The 17,223-nt window shown below is 39.6% G+C and overlaps 1 protein-coding gene across 2 annotated transcripts in view; it reads right to left on the reverse strand.

Moving 5' to 3' along the window:
- Nucleotides 1–948: 948 nt before the first annotated feature.
- NAB2 (NGFI-A binding protein 2) overlaps nucleotides 949–17,223 on the reverse strand; it is a 45,651-nt gene continuing 29,376 nt past the window's right edge. The window contains exons 3-7 of one of the 2 annotated variants that reach the window (XM_075265746.1): nucleotides 13,420–13,553; nucleotides 12,248–12,299; nucleotides 11,083–11,197; nucleotides 10,132–10,332; nucleotides 949–8,880 (exon numbers count right to left, since the gene is read on the reverse strand). In XM_075265746.1, coding sequence (XP_075121847.1) covers nucleotides 8,786–8,880; nucleotides 10,132–10,332; nucleotides 11,083–11,197; nucleotides 12,248–12,299; nucleotides 13,420–13,553 — 597 coding nt within the window. In that variant the 3' untranslated portion in view covers nucleotides 949–8,785. The remainder of the gene's footprint in view (nucleotides 8,881–10,131; nucleotides 10,333–11,082; nucleotides 11,198–12,247; nucleotides 12,300–13,419; nucleotides 13,554–17,223) is intronic. The other variant, XM_075265748.1, reaches the window with a different exon arrangement.

Consider the following 17,223-nt stretch of genomic DNA (forward strand, 5'->3'; position numbering starts at 1 on the left):
TCAGCGGGGCCACAGAACGGGAAAGCCAATAGTGCGCTAAATTCAGCGCAAATTTCTAGCGTTATATTACATCACATGTGCCCCAGGAGGTCAAAGGTTCTCTTTAATGCAAGTGGGCTATTTATCCATAATGTCTACACCATTTAACCCCTTAGGACTGGAGGGTTGAAACGTGCTGATAGAGTGTGCACTGATAGTGACTTAAATCACCATATTTAACCAACTACGCTGGTCTTTTTCCTTTTAATCATAGAGGGGACCTTGTCTGTGGTGGGCTCCTTTCTATTGGGGTCATTCTTGAAGGAGAGGTGGGATGCAATAGATTCATAGTAGCAACCTCCCATATATACTGTATATGCAATCATTACCCTCCTTTTGTGCCCACACCACATATCTATCCTAGATGTTTGTTGATTTATGAACGTCAATTCATTTTGATTCCAATTTTATTGCTTACCTAATAAAAGTTAGGTTTTACCTTTTTTCCCTATGCTACACCAAAAATCACACAGTTTTGGAAATTGCAGCCTATCAATTATAACTACAGATACGCCGGTGGTTTCCCCATAGATATAATTGTAACAGAAAGTCCGCAGAGGAAAACTCCACAAACTTTCTGTTTAAAGCGATGTGGGCAGAACCGCAATGCGTTGCCGCCGCGGTTTATAACTCCCTTGGGGCATTAGCCTTATTATTGCTGATTTTTCTGCATTTCTGAGCCAAATTCAAGATTGGCTTGAAAAAGAATGGGAAATATAAAGGAAGCTCTTACAATTCTCCTTTCTGTTAATGCCACTCCTTACTTTGGCACAAAAACCACAACTTTCTGCAATGCAGGGCCTTAGGGATCTGGTTGAGCGCTCACCCTGCCAATCCTTCTTCTCAACCTTGTTGCACCCATCTAACCCTGAAGCTGCAAAATTATTAATAAAAAAAACCACCCGGAAGAAAGATGTAAAATAAATTTTATTGTTTCAAATAACAAAATAAATAATCTAATGTACAACAAAGTAAAAGACTACTGCTAGAATCTCTACGCAGAACACGTACAGCAACACATAGGCAATCCGTTAACATTGAGCTGGCGTTATACGTGATACAGAATGCAAACATATGGTCAGTGTCTTCTAGGTTGTATATATAGATGCACGCTGTATTACTGAAAGCAAAGCAAAAGTACTATGTGTAAGCCAGGCCACATCATGGTTTCAGCTTTTTTCACCTTCTTATTTTAATGAAGTATGACACATTTATCCAAAGAAAACATATCTCGAAGCGTACCGTACCTGTCAGAGGCTAGTGGGTGCAGATGTACAGACCCCAACCTGTCTCCTAGCTGTGCAGACAGCACATAATAGCACATGCGGCTGCCATTTGCTGGATCAGAGTCTTACAGTGAGTTTATAAATGCATCTTAAAGATATCTTAACATTATATAACATATCTATATCATAACCGGAATGGTGAATATTTTCACAGAGTAATAAGCCATGTGCTCCTCAAACAAGAAGAAACATAGAGACCATCCTGTCAAAAAACGCAAAAGAAACATTTTTCTGGATCCTAATAATATTTATACACCGCACATAAATGTATTGCTTTTATGTGGGGAGTTTTTAGATATTCCACCTTTTTTGTTGTATTCAGATGCCTTTTGTTATGACCAGTAATACTCAATTACCTGTATTATTTACCTGCCTTAGGCTGGGGTCTCACATGGCACAAGCGCCGTGGTATGCCCGTGGTGGAAACATCACGGAAAGAAACATGGCATTTTAAAGTCACAGCAAAGTGGATGGGATTTTAGTGAATCCCATCCCTACATTGTGGTAACATACGGCCAGCGGACACGCTGTGACTTCAGAAACGGTCAAGGTTTCCTATAGGTGTAATTGAAGCAGAGAGTCCGTGGTTTTTCCCATGGTGCTTTTTTGCTGTGAGATGCCACATGGGGCCTTATCCTTAAAGAGACCCTGTCATTTCAACAAACTTTGCAGAAATGCTTAATGTAGGTGATAATAAGAAACTCTGTAATATATTTTATCAGAGGAAAATGCTTCTTTCCCCTCTTATCGGGCTGTTTACCTGCTCCCCTCCCTCTGCTAACTTGACTTCCACTTTACAAATCCCTGCTATATCCCTCTCAAGACTGTAGGCTGTATGTCACATGATTCTATGTTTATAGACATCTGTAGAGAAGGAAATTTTAAGGAGTGATGAGGAAGTGTAGGAGATAAGAGTAGAGACAGAACTAGTCTTATGCTGGGGCTAGATAGGAACTTTCTATTCCAATCTAAGTCACGTCCTATCACAACTTGCACAATATTAATACAGGTCAGTACGTTTCTATATATGCACGTTCTTGGGACTGTTACTGAGTGAGATACAGCTATGGAGTAGATTCTCATATGTATAATTTGTGCAGTGTTGGCAGCCAGCTAGTCTCTACCACCCACCAGCTCAGGGTGGAATGCAAACTATAGATACAGCATGCAAAGGGAAAACTGCTAAACTCTACATAAGTCATATAATGACCAGCCATAGTGTTACTCATGTACACACATATACCAGCTCATCCTGAAAAGTCAAATGAAACAACTGGTGCGTTTTGGAGATTGCCATTGTACAGGTTTGTGTATGGAATCTGTTTATACCTCTTTATTCCCACCAGTGCTGTTAGTTTGACCGGTGGACTGTGCATGATGTAGTTATGGAGGGAGCATCATCCATATCAATCAATAGACTGGAACTTGACTTCCCTTTAAAGATATCAAATTATTCTACATAAAAATGGTTAAAACACATCAATGCAGGGCACAGGTTGGTGCCGGCTTCTATATTGTTTTCATTTCTTTTGTAAAAGGATATAGTTCACATTGTGTATAATAGTATAGTATTAGTATACTATATGTTATAGTATAGTAATAGTATAATAGTTCACGTTGGTTTTTATTACTTTTACTAACCTATAAACCAAGAGGCCTACCCTTATGACTTACTGTTAAGCCAATAGTGTTGCATTGGGTAGACATTTTCAGCCAGCGTCATTGAATTAAGGCCCTATTACACAGGCCATTGAAGGGGGTGATGAGCACCGATCAACGATATAACATGGCTGATCCAAACTAGAAGGAAAGAGTAATGATCCCTGCTTAGACAGAGCCATGTGCTGTCAACAAACAATGTTATGTGCCACATAAAAGATGCAATAGCCCGACAAGGGAGTATTTGTTGGTTTGTCTGGTGATCAGTAGGACACTTAAGTGGCCAATGGACTCAACCATCAGCCCATGTAATAAATTGAACATCATCATAAATACAGAATAACAAGAATAACAGAATGTGACATATTTTTGCAATACAACATGCAGGACAATGCAGTATGACCTTAGACTAGTCCACTAGAGAAGCATAGGATCTTCCAATGTGCTCAATACAGGGCCTATAAGGGGCACCAGAGGAAGGTTACATGATATTTGTCCCACTTTATCACTCCATCTTACTTTATTGAGTTTTTCCCCCAATATATGAGATTGTCATGGATGATTTGAGGTGTGTGTACTTTAGAATGCCGATGCCAGCTATTCAGTGAATGGTTTCAATGGTTACCATTTTACTATTGTATCTATAAACATCAGACGCTTTCAAATCACAAATCCCTATTTAGAGCAGAGATCAATGGCAATAACTGAGTATTACCATTTGTGAACTGACTATGTGGCCCATCTGGCTACCTATGTAACAGGAAACTACCACGTTAGGTGACTGGTGCTCAATAACCAGTTCCTGATGTTGTAGAGAGGGTTCCTGAAGAAACATTCATTGTCGTGGGCCAGAATGAGATCAGATGCTTATTGCAAAGATTTTAAAAGGAAAAGTTAGTTTGTCCCTTTGTAAGCCTTAAGACATACAGTGCTGTGCAATCGGTTTAGGCAGGTGTCAAAATGCTGCAAAAAATAGAAGTGCTAATAGTTTGGGGGTTTTTTTTGCATTAACATTTTTTTTAGTTAATTTAAACAAATGAACAAGAAAAAAAATCTAAATCTCATCAATATTTGGTGTGACCACCCTTTGGAGGAGGAGTAATGGAAGTGATGATACGGCCCCCACAGAGCCCTGATTCCAACTTCATTCAGTATGTCTTGGATTACATGAAGAGAGAGAAGGATTTCAGCAAGCCTACATCCACAGAATAGCTATGGTTAATTCTCTAAGGCTGAGTTCACACAGGGTATTTTAGTCAGTATTTTGAGGCGGAATCCACCTCAAAATCCTGACCAAAAAACAACTCCCATTGAAATCAACGGGAGCCAGTCAGTTCCTTTTTTTTGGAGCGGTTTGTCCCGGCTCCCAGAAAAAAGAAGCGACATGCTCATTCTTCAGGCGGATGTAGCGTCTGAGTCAGCCACGGGCATCTGCCTGAAGATGCTCCCTCCTGACTAGGCCTATTCATTGGGGCCTAATCCGGATCGGAGTGCTGAGACTGGATGGCGGTGCACTACACCAGCATCCAGTTGCTGCTACCCGTTTTTTGGACCGGAATCTGAGGCGGCTTTCGTGTCAAATTCCGGTCCAAAATACCACATGTGAACCGAGCCTAATATGTTTGGAACAACTTCTTTGCCGAGTCACTTTCAAAACAGTCTAGAAGGATTGAGGCTGTTTTGAAGGCAAAGAACAATCACACTAAATATTGGTATGATTGTAAAGAGTTCTCTTTTGTTCAATTGAACAATTTTATTAATTGATAAAAATAAACTATTAACACTTCTGTTTTTTTAAAGAATTCTTACTATGCAGCACTTTTCCACCTCTGTCAAACATTTCGAACAGTACTGTAGCATTCGGCAAAATGAAGACATAACAAGGCCACCTCACGGGAAGTTAAGAGTTACAGTATCTTTTCAATGGGCTGTGTGGGTATTGAATGGATTGACCAAGTCCCCTAGAGAGAGAAATATTTTTTGCAGCTACTTTACTCTCTACAAGGGAGTGTCCTAAATTGCTGATAAAAATGGTCAATTTTACGGTCTTCAGGTATTGTTACACCTCCAAGATTCTTCTACAGGCTAGGATGGAAGGGCTCATCCCCTTTAACCAAACCTCAAAGAAGAGACATGTGACATGACCCTACTTGTAGGGGTAGTTAGCACAGCTATAAATAACCCTAAGGGTGCGTTCACACGATGTAACGTTGAACATGATCTGGCACGTATACATGTGCCGGCAGATGACGCGCTCAAAACGTTACATCGTGTGAACTTACCCTTAGGGAAAGGCAATGGCGCCAAACTCGAAGCAGCTTCAATAGATGGCTCTGTTATTTCCACCTTGATAAGAAATAACCATATTAGCCAGGGAGATGGATCCAATTCTCTATATTGTACGCTTAATATTTTAAAGGTAAATAGGTACCAAGATCTCTCAAAAAAATCTGTAAGTTTACATGGCTGTGAAGTCAGCAGTGCATTTATTAACAGGGTGATTTTTTTATATGGCGCAACCACAGTAATTTGACATCATGCAGTGAATCAGATCTTATTGTAGACAAAACAATACAGACATCCAAGCGACAACAAGACGACATTTTACAGATATCATAGCTATAGCCCATTACAAGACTACAGACAATAATGGACATAGATTATACATACAGTTATGTGACAGATTACTCAAGTGGAGTTAAGACTAGAACATTGAATATAAGATTCACTACTACGCAGTGTCACTGTGTCAGAACAGAACACAATAAGTTAATAATAAAGGCAACTGAGGAACATTTTAGAGTTAACAACCATAAATAACATACAATGGGTTTCAATGTTCCTATTGGAATGTATAGTCGCTGATTCTACTCCTATATACAAGTAGAATAAAAGCTTATCATGTACCGTCATTTCCAAGGCAGAGAGTAAATAAGCTCAGTTACACTTTCACTAACTACGGAAACACATTTATACAGGCTGGCTTTACACTAACCAGCAAAGCCATTCCCATCGCCTAGGACTCCATTGAGAAGTGACAACGGTGCTGTGAAGGATTATCTGAAGAGTTTATTGCAGACAGAATACAGAGTCTGATTATTGCTTTGTAACAAAAGGATGTCAGTCAGAGGGGGTCACAAAATGTGGAATCGGACTGAACCCCAGGAAAAAAGAAAAAGCTCCCTGATGATTAAATATCCTATGTGTATACAAAAGATAAATGCAGCTCAGGACTCAATACACAGCATATATACATGGGCTTTATTTCTTACTGTACTGGTAGAATAATATACTAGTAAATCATCAAAGGGTTTTTGTATGGAAAAAGCGCCTGGATGTCATAGTTTTAGGCTGCGCTCACATCTGTTGGCGATGTATATATAGATATATATATATATATATATATATATATATAAGCACAGTATAAGGAACTATATTGCCTGGTAAAATGATAGACAACATAACATAAACTTGGTGGATCTCATTATTGTCAAAGGGGTCCAGTGGCACCATTGGTGCTCTATGTCTATGGTACTCTATATGCAAATCTGGTGCTCTATATGCAAATCTGTTTCCCAAGATGAAAATAGGGAAACAGTGTCAGCTGCCCTCTGCCCTTGAACATCATGCCCGAATTTCCAACAAGCCTTTACTGCAGTGATGCGAGATTTTGCCAAGTCAGTATCCCAGCTGTGGACAGTGCTGTTTCGATCTGGTTGGGCCTAGGGAGAACTGACTTGACAGAGGTGAGAGACTTCTAGACTTGGCAAAATCCCGCATCATTGCAGTAAAGGCTTGTTGGAAAGTCGGGCATGATGTTCAAGGGAGCTACCCCTAGAGCGAAGCAAACAGAGGCAATGTTTCCCTAGTTACATCTTGGGAAACAGATTTGCATATCTTTCCCATAATCCCCACAGTGGAGGTAAAATGGCTTTTTGTAAGACTCCGCATGCCTGAGAAGGTGGTCACTCCTTAGGGAGTGACATTATCCCTAAAAATTATTAAAGTTGATATGGACCGTGACTTAGCTAAGAAAATGACTCAAATTTTTCTCAAATGTGTGATATCTAAAGTTTCATAGTCTGTGATGAAGTATATATTATATGGGACTTTCCCATCTGTGGATAGATGAGTGTCTGATCGCTGGGGGTCTCACCAATCTCAAAAACATGGGTCCTGTATGAATTGAGTGTTGTTCACACATGCACCTACCACTCCAATCAGAATCAGTCTATGGGACTGGCAGAAACAGCCAAGCATTGTACTATGAATGAAACAGTAGGGCACTTGCATAACTAGTGGCCCACTCAATTATGGGGCCACAAGACCCCAGTTCTAGTGATCAGTAGGAGTCTTCAAGTTGGGACTGTTGATGGTACAACCCATACTTTTTTCACAGTATAACATAATGACCAACCATTGACACTTTATACTGTACATGAGCACCATAGTATAAGTCAATTGAGAATCAGAAGAATTTACAGTATAGTTATTATTATAGTGAAATGATTCTGAAAATCATAAAAGGTCAGAAGTAAGGATACTAGCACTGAGGTCAAGACCCACATGTTATTTATGGCAACCCCTGATTGTCAATGGTTTAACCCATATTATCCTCCCAGTTGGATAATATCTTGATAATAGCCTAAAAAGTAATGCGTTCACTTAACTGCATAAATGTAGGTCTTTCCCAAATACCAATGATATGCATTGAGTCCTTAGCTGCAACCCTGAATTAAAAGACAGAAAAAAGGTGATCTAAAGAATTATATTCTAATGCACGCCGGTCTACTAGCCTACTAACTACTCATATCTCATTATTTGGCTCACTTCAATCAATTGCTAAACAAACGTATTTACCGACCTCATGAGAAGGACACTACACCATATGTACATTAGATTTGTAGCTGAATTCAGTATTTACTCGTGTTCTCAGCCATTTCGGGCTGGGCAGACGCTGCCTGTAGTGTAGCTCATTGGGATTGCTTATAGGAAATGGAATAAATGTCTTCTCCAATGTTCACTACTTTGTCTCAAATATCTCCAGTTCTAAGAGCCATCTGTATATATATATACTTGTATAGATGATATCGGCAGCTCTTTATATAACCTGCCAACCGTAAGTGGTGATATGAGAAACAGCACCACTGGTATCCATGTATTATAATCCTAAGGTTCAGTGGTAAAATCACTTTCTGCTTCTCTTTTATAGGACTAATATTGAAGCAATACTTTGGAAACATCAATGTTCACTTGTCTGACCTTATATATACATTTCTTTGCTTGGGAACTTCACTTCCCAAACTTGCACCCCCACAATTCTACCTATTATAAGGTTTTACAAAATTCTAAAGAATTCTTGTATTTTATTTCCTCCTCAATGGCCCCTTTATATTATATATAGCATTGGACATCTACTCTAAAAAAAATCTGGCAATGGATGTCCAGGAACCATCTGATGTTCTATATAACACACATAGCTATAGGAAATAAAGATAGTACAATAATCATTGTAATATATTGTATCTTATAATATCACATCATGGCCCTAAGTAAATTTGTTACTTTTTATTTAACTTCTTCTAATCCCCAAATCCCTATGGTGTATGAGACCCTGTGCTCTATGTCATCGATCTGCGGGCCAGTCTATATCGGTCAGCTGGTTATATTCAATAAACTGGTAAGATTTCATTATTATAGATGGCTCAATGTCCTAGATGGCTTTGGGTTAGGGAACTATGGATTTTTGTAGTTGTTACTTCTTATCCTTAAATTGAGCTCGGCTTGTCTTCTGATTTTCTTTATTCCTGTTCCTTGCAATTGCCAGATCTGAGGTCTGTGATTTGTGGTGAAACTGGCAAACTAGAACAGCTTTCTGATCCACCATCATCACATTCTGCATGGAGAAATAAAACAAGGTTACTGAATACACAGATAAAAGTATGTGTATGTATATGCCATGTACAGTACCGAACAGGAGCAGTAGCCAGACTGAAGAAGGCAACAAAGCTATCCAAGTGATGCAGATGAGCTCTCTTCTAGAAGGAGGAGAACTTCATTGGTACCACCCTTTTGGGGTAGCTACTGGTAGTGGGTGGCACTAATGAGGCAGCTTACTTTCCTTCTGTATTTGGGCTAATTTGCATACTTGTTCCCATGGAGCATTGCCAATACACAGCTGGATCTCCCTAATGAGAATCAGTATCCCAAAACCAATATCATGAATAAATGAGTATCACTAAGCGAGTATCATAAACCCTTCTGACATACGTGAGACAAGAAACCATCTCAGTCACACCTCTCTCACCCACTATATACCTAGCTCTCCTGCTATATCTGTTTTAATACTTGATATCTCTATATTAGTAAAAATTCTGGAGCATATTGTTTTAAATTGAATCTGTCCAAAATGTCTCCCAAACCCATAACAGTGGCATGTTGGAACCTATAATTGGCGCAGAAACAGTACAAAGGAGGTGGGACCTGATGTACCAGATTTGCCTACAGACAATTGTAGATATGTGCGATATTAGACACCAATTACAGACGAGAGACTTTGCATTTGAAACTGCCTGTAATCAATTCTACTAAATCAGGCCCCGCCTCCAATGCACTTGAGGGTGATTTACATATCCATAAAAGGATGATTATCTCTGCATTGCTTCATCAGGTTGTAGTCACAAAGGTATGTTTCTACTCCTATTAAAGGCCTGTACATGCCACTTGTATTAGTTTAGGAGCCATTTTTGTCCCTCTAAGACTTTTTTGAACAGACATGAGACTCAGTCCATGTTTTAAAACAGATTTATACGCTAGGAGACGGACTCCTAGCATCATAGATAACTATAATATTAGGAGTTCATCTCCTGGCATACTGTACAGGCCGGTTATCCAATTCACATATGGGCAGAGTCTGATGTATAGTATATAACCAGCCTGAAATTCATTGTGTTACTCTATTATTATGTATTTGTCAGCAGTGCTCACTTCCACAGCCGGACCCTGTCAGCACTATACGGTATCAATGTGTCCAACTGACAATGGGGGAATGGTAACGGATTTATTATTACTTTTCCATATGGAATAACAGGGATACGGTACAACAGAGAGTTCTGGGAAAAGATTTTCAGAATGAAGAAGTTCTTACCTGCAATATGAGGAGTTCCTGGCACACAAAGACTGAGTCGGCCCAACCGGTCACGTGACACAAGCCTGGCAAGTCGTAAACCTTCATCCATAAGTGTTTGCTGCAATAGCTGTCTGCTCCATGGAGCGGGATGTGGTAGAGCAAGTGATAAGTCTGTAGGGGGAGCTCCAGGTGAGGTGGGTATTCTTACCGTTACAGCTGCTTGAAGAAACATAGACATTACAAGTTACTCTCTGAATGCTGTGGCCTAAAAACAATCCTTAGATCTCTCATTGTAGTCAATGGATTTGAGCTTATCAAATCACAGGTCTTCATTTTCCATCCCTCTCAAACGCAGGTGAGCAATAGGAAACTTGAATACTCTAATCTGTGATCACTATAAGAAAGTTATTAGCCGGATAGCCAGGAGGAACTATTGAGGAATCATTGATGTTTTCGAACCTACAACATATACAATAAGTTTAAGGATCAAGCAGCTACCACTGGACTGGAAGACCTGGAAAAGGTGAGCTTTACTTTTTTTTATTCCCTACTACTATTTACAGCAAAGGGGCGTCTTTTTACATTGGTGTTGGGCTGATTTTAGCATTAAGAAATCTTCATCAAAAATTCCTCCCTCTAGCTATGGTCCATTCACAAGGAGGGAAATAGTGAGGAATTTGGTGTGGAATTTCAGTGTTGAAAAAAAGCCTCCTATTGACTTCAATAGGTTCTTTTTTCTGCTAGCATAATCTGCTAGCAGAAAAAGGAACCCATTGAAATCAACGGGAGGCTTTTTTTTTTTCAGCGCTGAAATTCCACACCAAATTCCTCACCATTTTCCTCCATGCGAATGGACCCCTAGGTCCATTCCATATATATATATATATATATATATATATATATATATATATATTTACATGTATGCACAATACATATATTAATATAGTGTATGGTAACCGCAGCTCTCACCTTGCAAATGGCCATCCATGCTTTCACCAGACACACTGCCACTGTCTTCTTCCAAGCTATGCCTTACTGATGTAGTTACACTTTCTGATTCGCCTTGCAGCGGGACTTCTACAATCTGATCATAAAGTGTAATTATTACATTAAAGTACAGCAGGAGTAGCCATAAAGTGATCTTCTACTTTCACCCTGTTCCATCCCATATTTCTATCAATAAGTTATAGCTTAGGTGAAATTTTGTGTTTAGAGGTTTGGACAGTATTCCATGTGCAAACCTATTTATAAGAATTATAGAGTGTGGCCCTTGGTTAATTTTGGGGCCCATGATACTTTTTATTTGACACTCTTACTAAAGCTGTGTCTGTTTGTACAGCCGTCCATTCTTATCCAGTGCACATATGTGGAAGACATTAGACCAGTTCTCTACTACACGCCAAATACTCATCTATTTTAGCATGGGAACACAACACAGATGTTATCATTATCAGTCAATTATGAATATATTTATATATAATTTTGGAATAACCAAATTAGGCAAAACCCCCAGATATTTACATAGTTGTCCATTCCAAGACTTTCTACAAAGTGCTATTTTAATCTGTAATATCTTAAGGGGGGATTTATTAGGAGAAGTCGGACTTCTTCTCCATGAAAAGAGAATCTTGAGACAAATTTGTATGATCGCCATCCTTTACAAAAAATATAATAATAATAATAATAATAATAATAATAATAAATCCTTTTTCCAGGCTTCATATATTGATAATCTATCCTTAGGCTAGGCGATCAATATGTGATTGGTAAGAATCCAGCAGCCAGAACCCCACAGGTCCACTGGTTGAACAGGTTACAGCGTTCAGGTAAGCACTGCAGCCTCTTCACTGATTACTAAGCACAGCGCCACACATTACATAGGGGCTGTGCTTGGTATTGCATCCCAGCCCCATTCATACCATGTCACCAATGCAGTGGTATCATCAGCACAGGTTAGAGGCCTCTTCAACCAGCTGATCAGTTAGGGTTCTGAATGTCCGACTATAGCACTGGAGAAGGTGGAGACAAACTGGACTTGTAGGTAGATTAGATATAGTACACTTTAATAAAAACAGTAGATTATCTATCAATAATTTTATGAGACGTGAGAGTTGTTTCCATTTATTACAATTACCTCTTGCTTTGGTATTTTTGTCTGTGGTGCACCTGACTCTTCAGGATTTAACCTAGAAAATATACAACAGACGTTACTATGTGGATTTCTAAAAACAGTAATTCAATTCCTTCATATAAATAACTATAGATCATACATATATATTAGTGACAGGCAACATAGTTGTGAGGAGAAGGCACAACAAAAGGTATCTTGTACAGTGATGTAGTCTTCTAGGAGTCTACCATCAGTATCTGATCAGGGTCACCAGCAGACAAGGGCAGTGAATGCCCAGTGTGGTATCCAAGAAGTTAGACAAGGCAAGCTACACTGGACATATACAATATGAGCAGGGTACATAAAGTGTAGGGTGAGACAGTGGAACCCACTTCCAAAGGATGTTGTGCTGGTAGATAACATGTACAAGTTCAGTAGGAGAATGGATGCCTTTGTTGAAGGTAACAATATCACAAGTTAAGGGAACTAGTATTTTGGGATGTGGATTTATTCTTGGCCTTGGGAATAAAAATTCTCCTAATGTGGGGCAATTGGTATCCATCACATAGTGTTTTTTGGTTTTTTTTTGCATTTTTCTTGATCAACATGGTCTTTTCACAGGTTGGATGTGATGGATTTGTGTCTTTATCCAACTTTGTCAAACATATTAGTATGTGTTTTTCAGATTTTGATGGTTTTCAGAATTATGATGGTCTGTCCTAGCCAACTGATTAAGAGTAAAATGCAATACCAAATGCGCACTATATGTAAACTAATAAAATGTACCAGAATTCTGTCAGAACTTGCACCAAAAAGCTGGCGTACGTGCTTTACACTTCATTTTCTATGTATTTTAGACACTTTATAATAGTTTTTCTAACTCATTTGACAGGTTGGAAAGGAGATGGAGCTTAATATGCAAAACCGTGCACCAGACAATGTGCTAAAATGTTGTCGGTTAACTAATAAGGTGTAAATTTAGACTAAAGAGTATAACTCTACACCGGATTTTCAGACAGTATAAGGCTATGTTCATGCCTGTGTCGGAGCTTCTGAAGGAACCGCAAAAAAATCGGCAGAGAGAAGAATCCTGCACAAGGGACTTTTCTCTCCATTGGTTACAGTATAAAGATGGGATACCCAATGAACCATGTATATAGTCTATAATGGGGTGCAAACACTGAACCAAAACTCACCTGGAACACTTCAGAGATGCCAAGTAGGAGCTCTCACGAGCCGCTTGTCTTGCTAGCGAGAACAGCTCTACTCTCCTTAGGAGCAGGGTATTATCCCTCATACAACACTGAGCTGCCGCTTCATTTATTGTCAGCTGATGGCGACACAATACAGAAGACAATGATTAAGGTCATTTTGGAAACAGCAAGAACATATACAGTATGGTTTATTTATATGGCTTAACTTTCAGTACAGGCCAACAGAGGAGGCTATCCAATAAGAAAAATTATTAATAATGTACTGTATGTTACCATAAATATGTGGACCATAATAAATGAGGGGGATGGAAACTCATGGGGGACTGACACCCCGATCCTTCACCTACCAGTAAGTGTACAATATTGAAAAATAAAGATCTTACAATAGACATAGGGTCAGATTTATTAAGACTGGCACTTCATACACCAGTCTCAATATAAAGGCTCCAACAGGTGTAGGCCATGAATCTGTCACAAGCCCATGTGCCTGAATGGAGTTCCTGACTGGTGTAGATTTTCATTATAACTGTTATAATAAATATACCGCCCCATCCCTGCTCTGCCCATATTCACACAGAATTCAATGTACATACAACATACGCCATAGCATGGTGTAATATTCTATAAATCCACAGGACAATACTTCATTACGTAAATGGAAACACAACATTTCCTGCGTGATTGTGGTCTAATATTTTCGTTTAAACAGATATAAAAATACTAAAAATATCCATGTAGAAACCATTTAAGCCTTGAGTGTGCTTTATATGACAATTGCTCATTTGAAAGCTTGTGAGATGAGCTGGCAATGCTCTGTTCCTTCCACCCCCACACACTACATTAGTGCTCGCAGTGCTTGCGTTATTATGACACAAGCATGAAGAGAGACCATGACCAAGATCAGACCATACCAAGAGCTCCAAGGATTTGTTGTGCTGTGCTGCAGAGGGTTTTATTGGCATTATTGGGCCTGTTTATGCAGCCAAAGCCAAAAGTCAAAGACAGTTTATCAATGGGCACGTAAATATTAAAAACCCAGAAAAGAGAGAAAGGAGCCAGTTTATGTATCAGTCATTTATACATCGCCTACCTTGTCTGTGAGAACGCTATTCCAACCCCACAACATTTCGATGTATGGAGAGATCCGTGAAAACAGCAGAAAATAGGACATGACCTATATTTTGACGGAGCGTCAAAATAACGGTCATGACAGTGACAGTGAGATCAATGCTCCCATGTGACGTACGTTTAAAAAACACCCATCACATGCCTAGCTTTCACTGTCATGTGAATGAAGCTACAAGTCAGTATAACACCAGTCTTACTCACATTGTAGAAGTGGGTACAACTCCAATCTAGTCTACCACAAATCTGCAAATTCTGGCACATGCCTTATTTGTGCCAAAAAATTTCCATTTCTTTTTTTGATTTACTAAAATTTATTGCAGAAATTATAGTGCAAATCTACCCCGCTCTTAGTAAATTTCTTCCATAATACCTTCATTTGAAGCTGTACTTGCCAACATTGCAAGGTCAGTGCCTGGGAGAGTGTCGGACTTTGAAATTTTTGGCAAGACCATGACCCACTTTGAAGTTAAGCCCTATTTTGTGACATGGGGATGCAATATGCTGACTATGTCCCTTTTATTGTGGAGTGACCAGCACCTACGTCACATATGGCGTGTCAGAGAGCTCAGCAGATACAGGAGCCTTCCACCAAATTTCCTGAGACCCCTTTTCTTAGAAACCTTCTGGACTCCCTGGCAGAGTTATCAAGTATTCTCTAAGCTCACACTATCCATCTGAATAAACTTATGATTCCATTTAAAATTCTCTACTTATCAATTACTCAATAGAAATCTATTCAATGTTAAAGGTTAAGAAACTCCAAATCTGTCATCAGTGTAAAATGTACATTTTAGTGTGTAAGTTTTTATGAAACCAAAAACACATTATGGCAATGTGGGCTGCAGTGACACTGACATTATACATTCATGGTATTGTAATGCAATGTAGATATATGTTAGATTCACTATGACAGTGCTATGGGTTACTATACTGGAAGTGAATCTACTATAGTGCCTCTCATTTTAGGACTTTACAGTAAGTCAGCTGGGTAAATTTACTAACCCTGTATTATAAATGTAACGTTAGACCATCAGCACTGGGGAAATGTTCATGTTTTTTAAACATTTTCTGACTTCTCTGATCTATTAATTTGCATAAATAAAGCTTTTATTTGCATCATGCAAACAAACTAAATGGCACTCCAGGGAAAACCCCAGCCTTCGGGTGACCCATTTCCAACTGTTTTTGCACTTTTCTTATTTCAGCATTGCCTTCTCAGCTAGATCATGCCTACATCCCCAGGAGCCTGATGTCAAAGATGTAAGATTTCCAAAATGAGTAAAAGAAGATTAGAGATGAGCGAACAGTGAAATATTCGAGATTCGATATTCGTTTTGAGTAGAGCCTCAATATTCGACTACTCGATCGAATATTGAATCCTATTATAGTCTATGGGAAAAAATTCTCGTTTCAGGGGAAACCATTATTCGACTAAAGGAGAGTCATCAAGTCCACGAATAGGAGGAGTACAGTGTTTAGGAGGAACGCTGTGCAGTTAAAGCGCACGGACCCCATTATAGTCTATGGGGTCAGTGCGCTTTAACTGCACAGCGCTTACAGTTGCGTTGATAAAAATTCAGCTCCCTCGTAACCACAAGCTGCCAGCTCTCCCGACTAGCAAAGACGAGCCTGCGGCAAATCAACTCTAGTTCTGCAGCAGGTTCATCTTTGCTAGTCAGGAGAGCTGGCAGCTTGCTGTTACGATGGAGCTGAATTTTTCTCATAGGAATGAATTGACCAGCGTTGATTGGCCAATGTACAGCATTCGGCCAATCAACGCTGGTTCTGACGGAGGCTTGTCTGTGAGGAGGCGGAGTCTAAGATCAGACCACAATGGAGACTGCTGTGCTCCGATCTTAGACTCCGCCTCTTAACAGATGAGACTCCGGCAGAACCAGCGTTGATTGGCTGAATGCTGTACACTGGCCAATCAACGCTGGTCAATTCATTCCTATAAGAAAAATTCAGCTCCCTCGTAACAGCAAGATGCCAGCTCTCCTGACTAGCAAAGATGAGCCTGCTGCAGAACCAGCGTTGATTTGCCGAATGCTATACACTGTATAGCATTCGGCTAATCAACGCTATTTCTGAATTGAATATTTACTGCGAATAGCTAGTAGTATTCGATCGAGTATGAATATTTTGAATACCGTAGTATTCGATTGAATACCTACTCCATCGAATACTACTCGCTCATCTCTAAAGAAGATTCCAGCTAAAGAGAGGCCATGATTTAGCTGAGGTGTGGTGCTGAAAAGAGCAGGGAGGTGAAAACTGGTGCACCAGGAGGCTCATGCCCGGACCACATCTGCGTTCGGGCCATTCTGTTCCCCACTCTGCATGAAAAATGCAGAGAGAAAAGTCCTGCAAGCAGCAATTTTCTCTCTGCATTTTTCATGCGGAAACCAAACGGAAACCACACGAACCCCATTATAGTCTATGGGGTCTGCCGGTTTCCTAAGGTAACCGCTTTTTTATACAGATTAGGTTTCCATTCGGGGTGGGGGGTCCCCCAGCGAACTCCCTGAATGGAAACCCATACGCAGATGTGAATCGGGCCTCAGGCACAACCATTTAGCTTATCTGCCTAAATAATTAATAGATGTTTTATATCTGCAAAATGACATATCACAAAAGAATAGGAAAAAAATTTAAAAA

The sequence above is a fragment of the Leptodactylus fuscus genome, chromosome 2 (genome assembly GCF_031893055.1).
Source record: "Leptodactylus fuscus isolate aLepFus1 chromosome 2, aLepFus1.hap2, whole genome shotgun sequence".
Lineage (NCBI taxonomy): Eukaryota > Metazoa > Chordata > Amphibia > Anura > Leptodactylidae > Leptodactylus > Leptodactylus fuscus.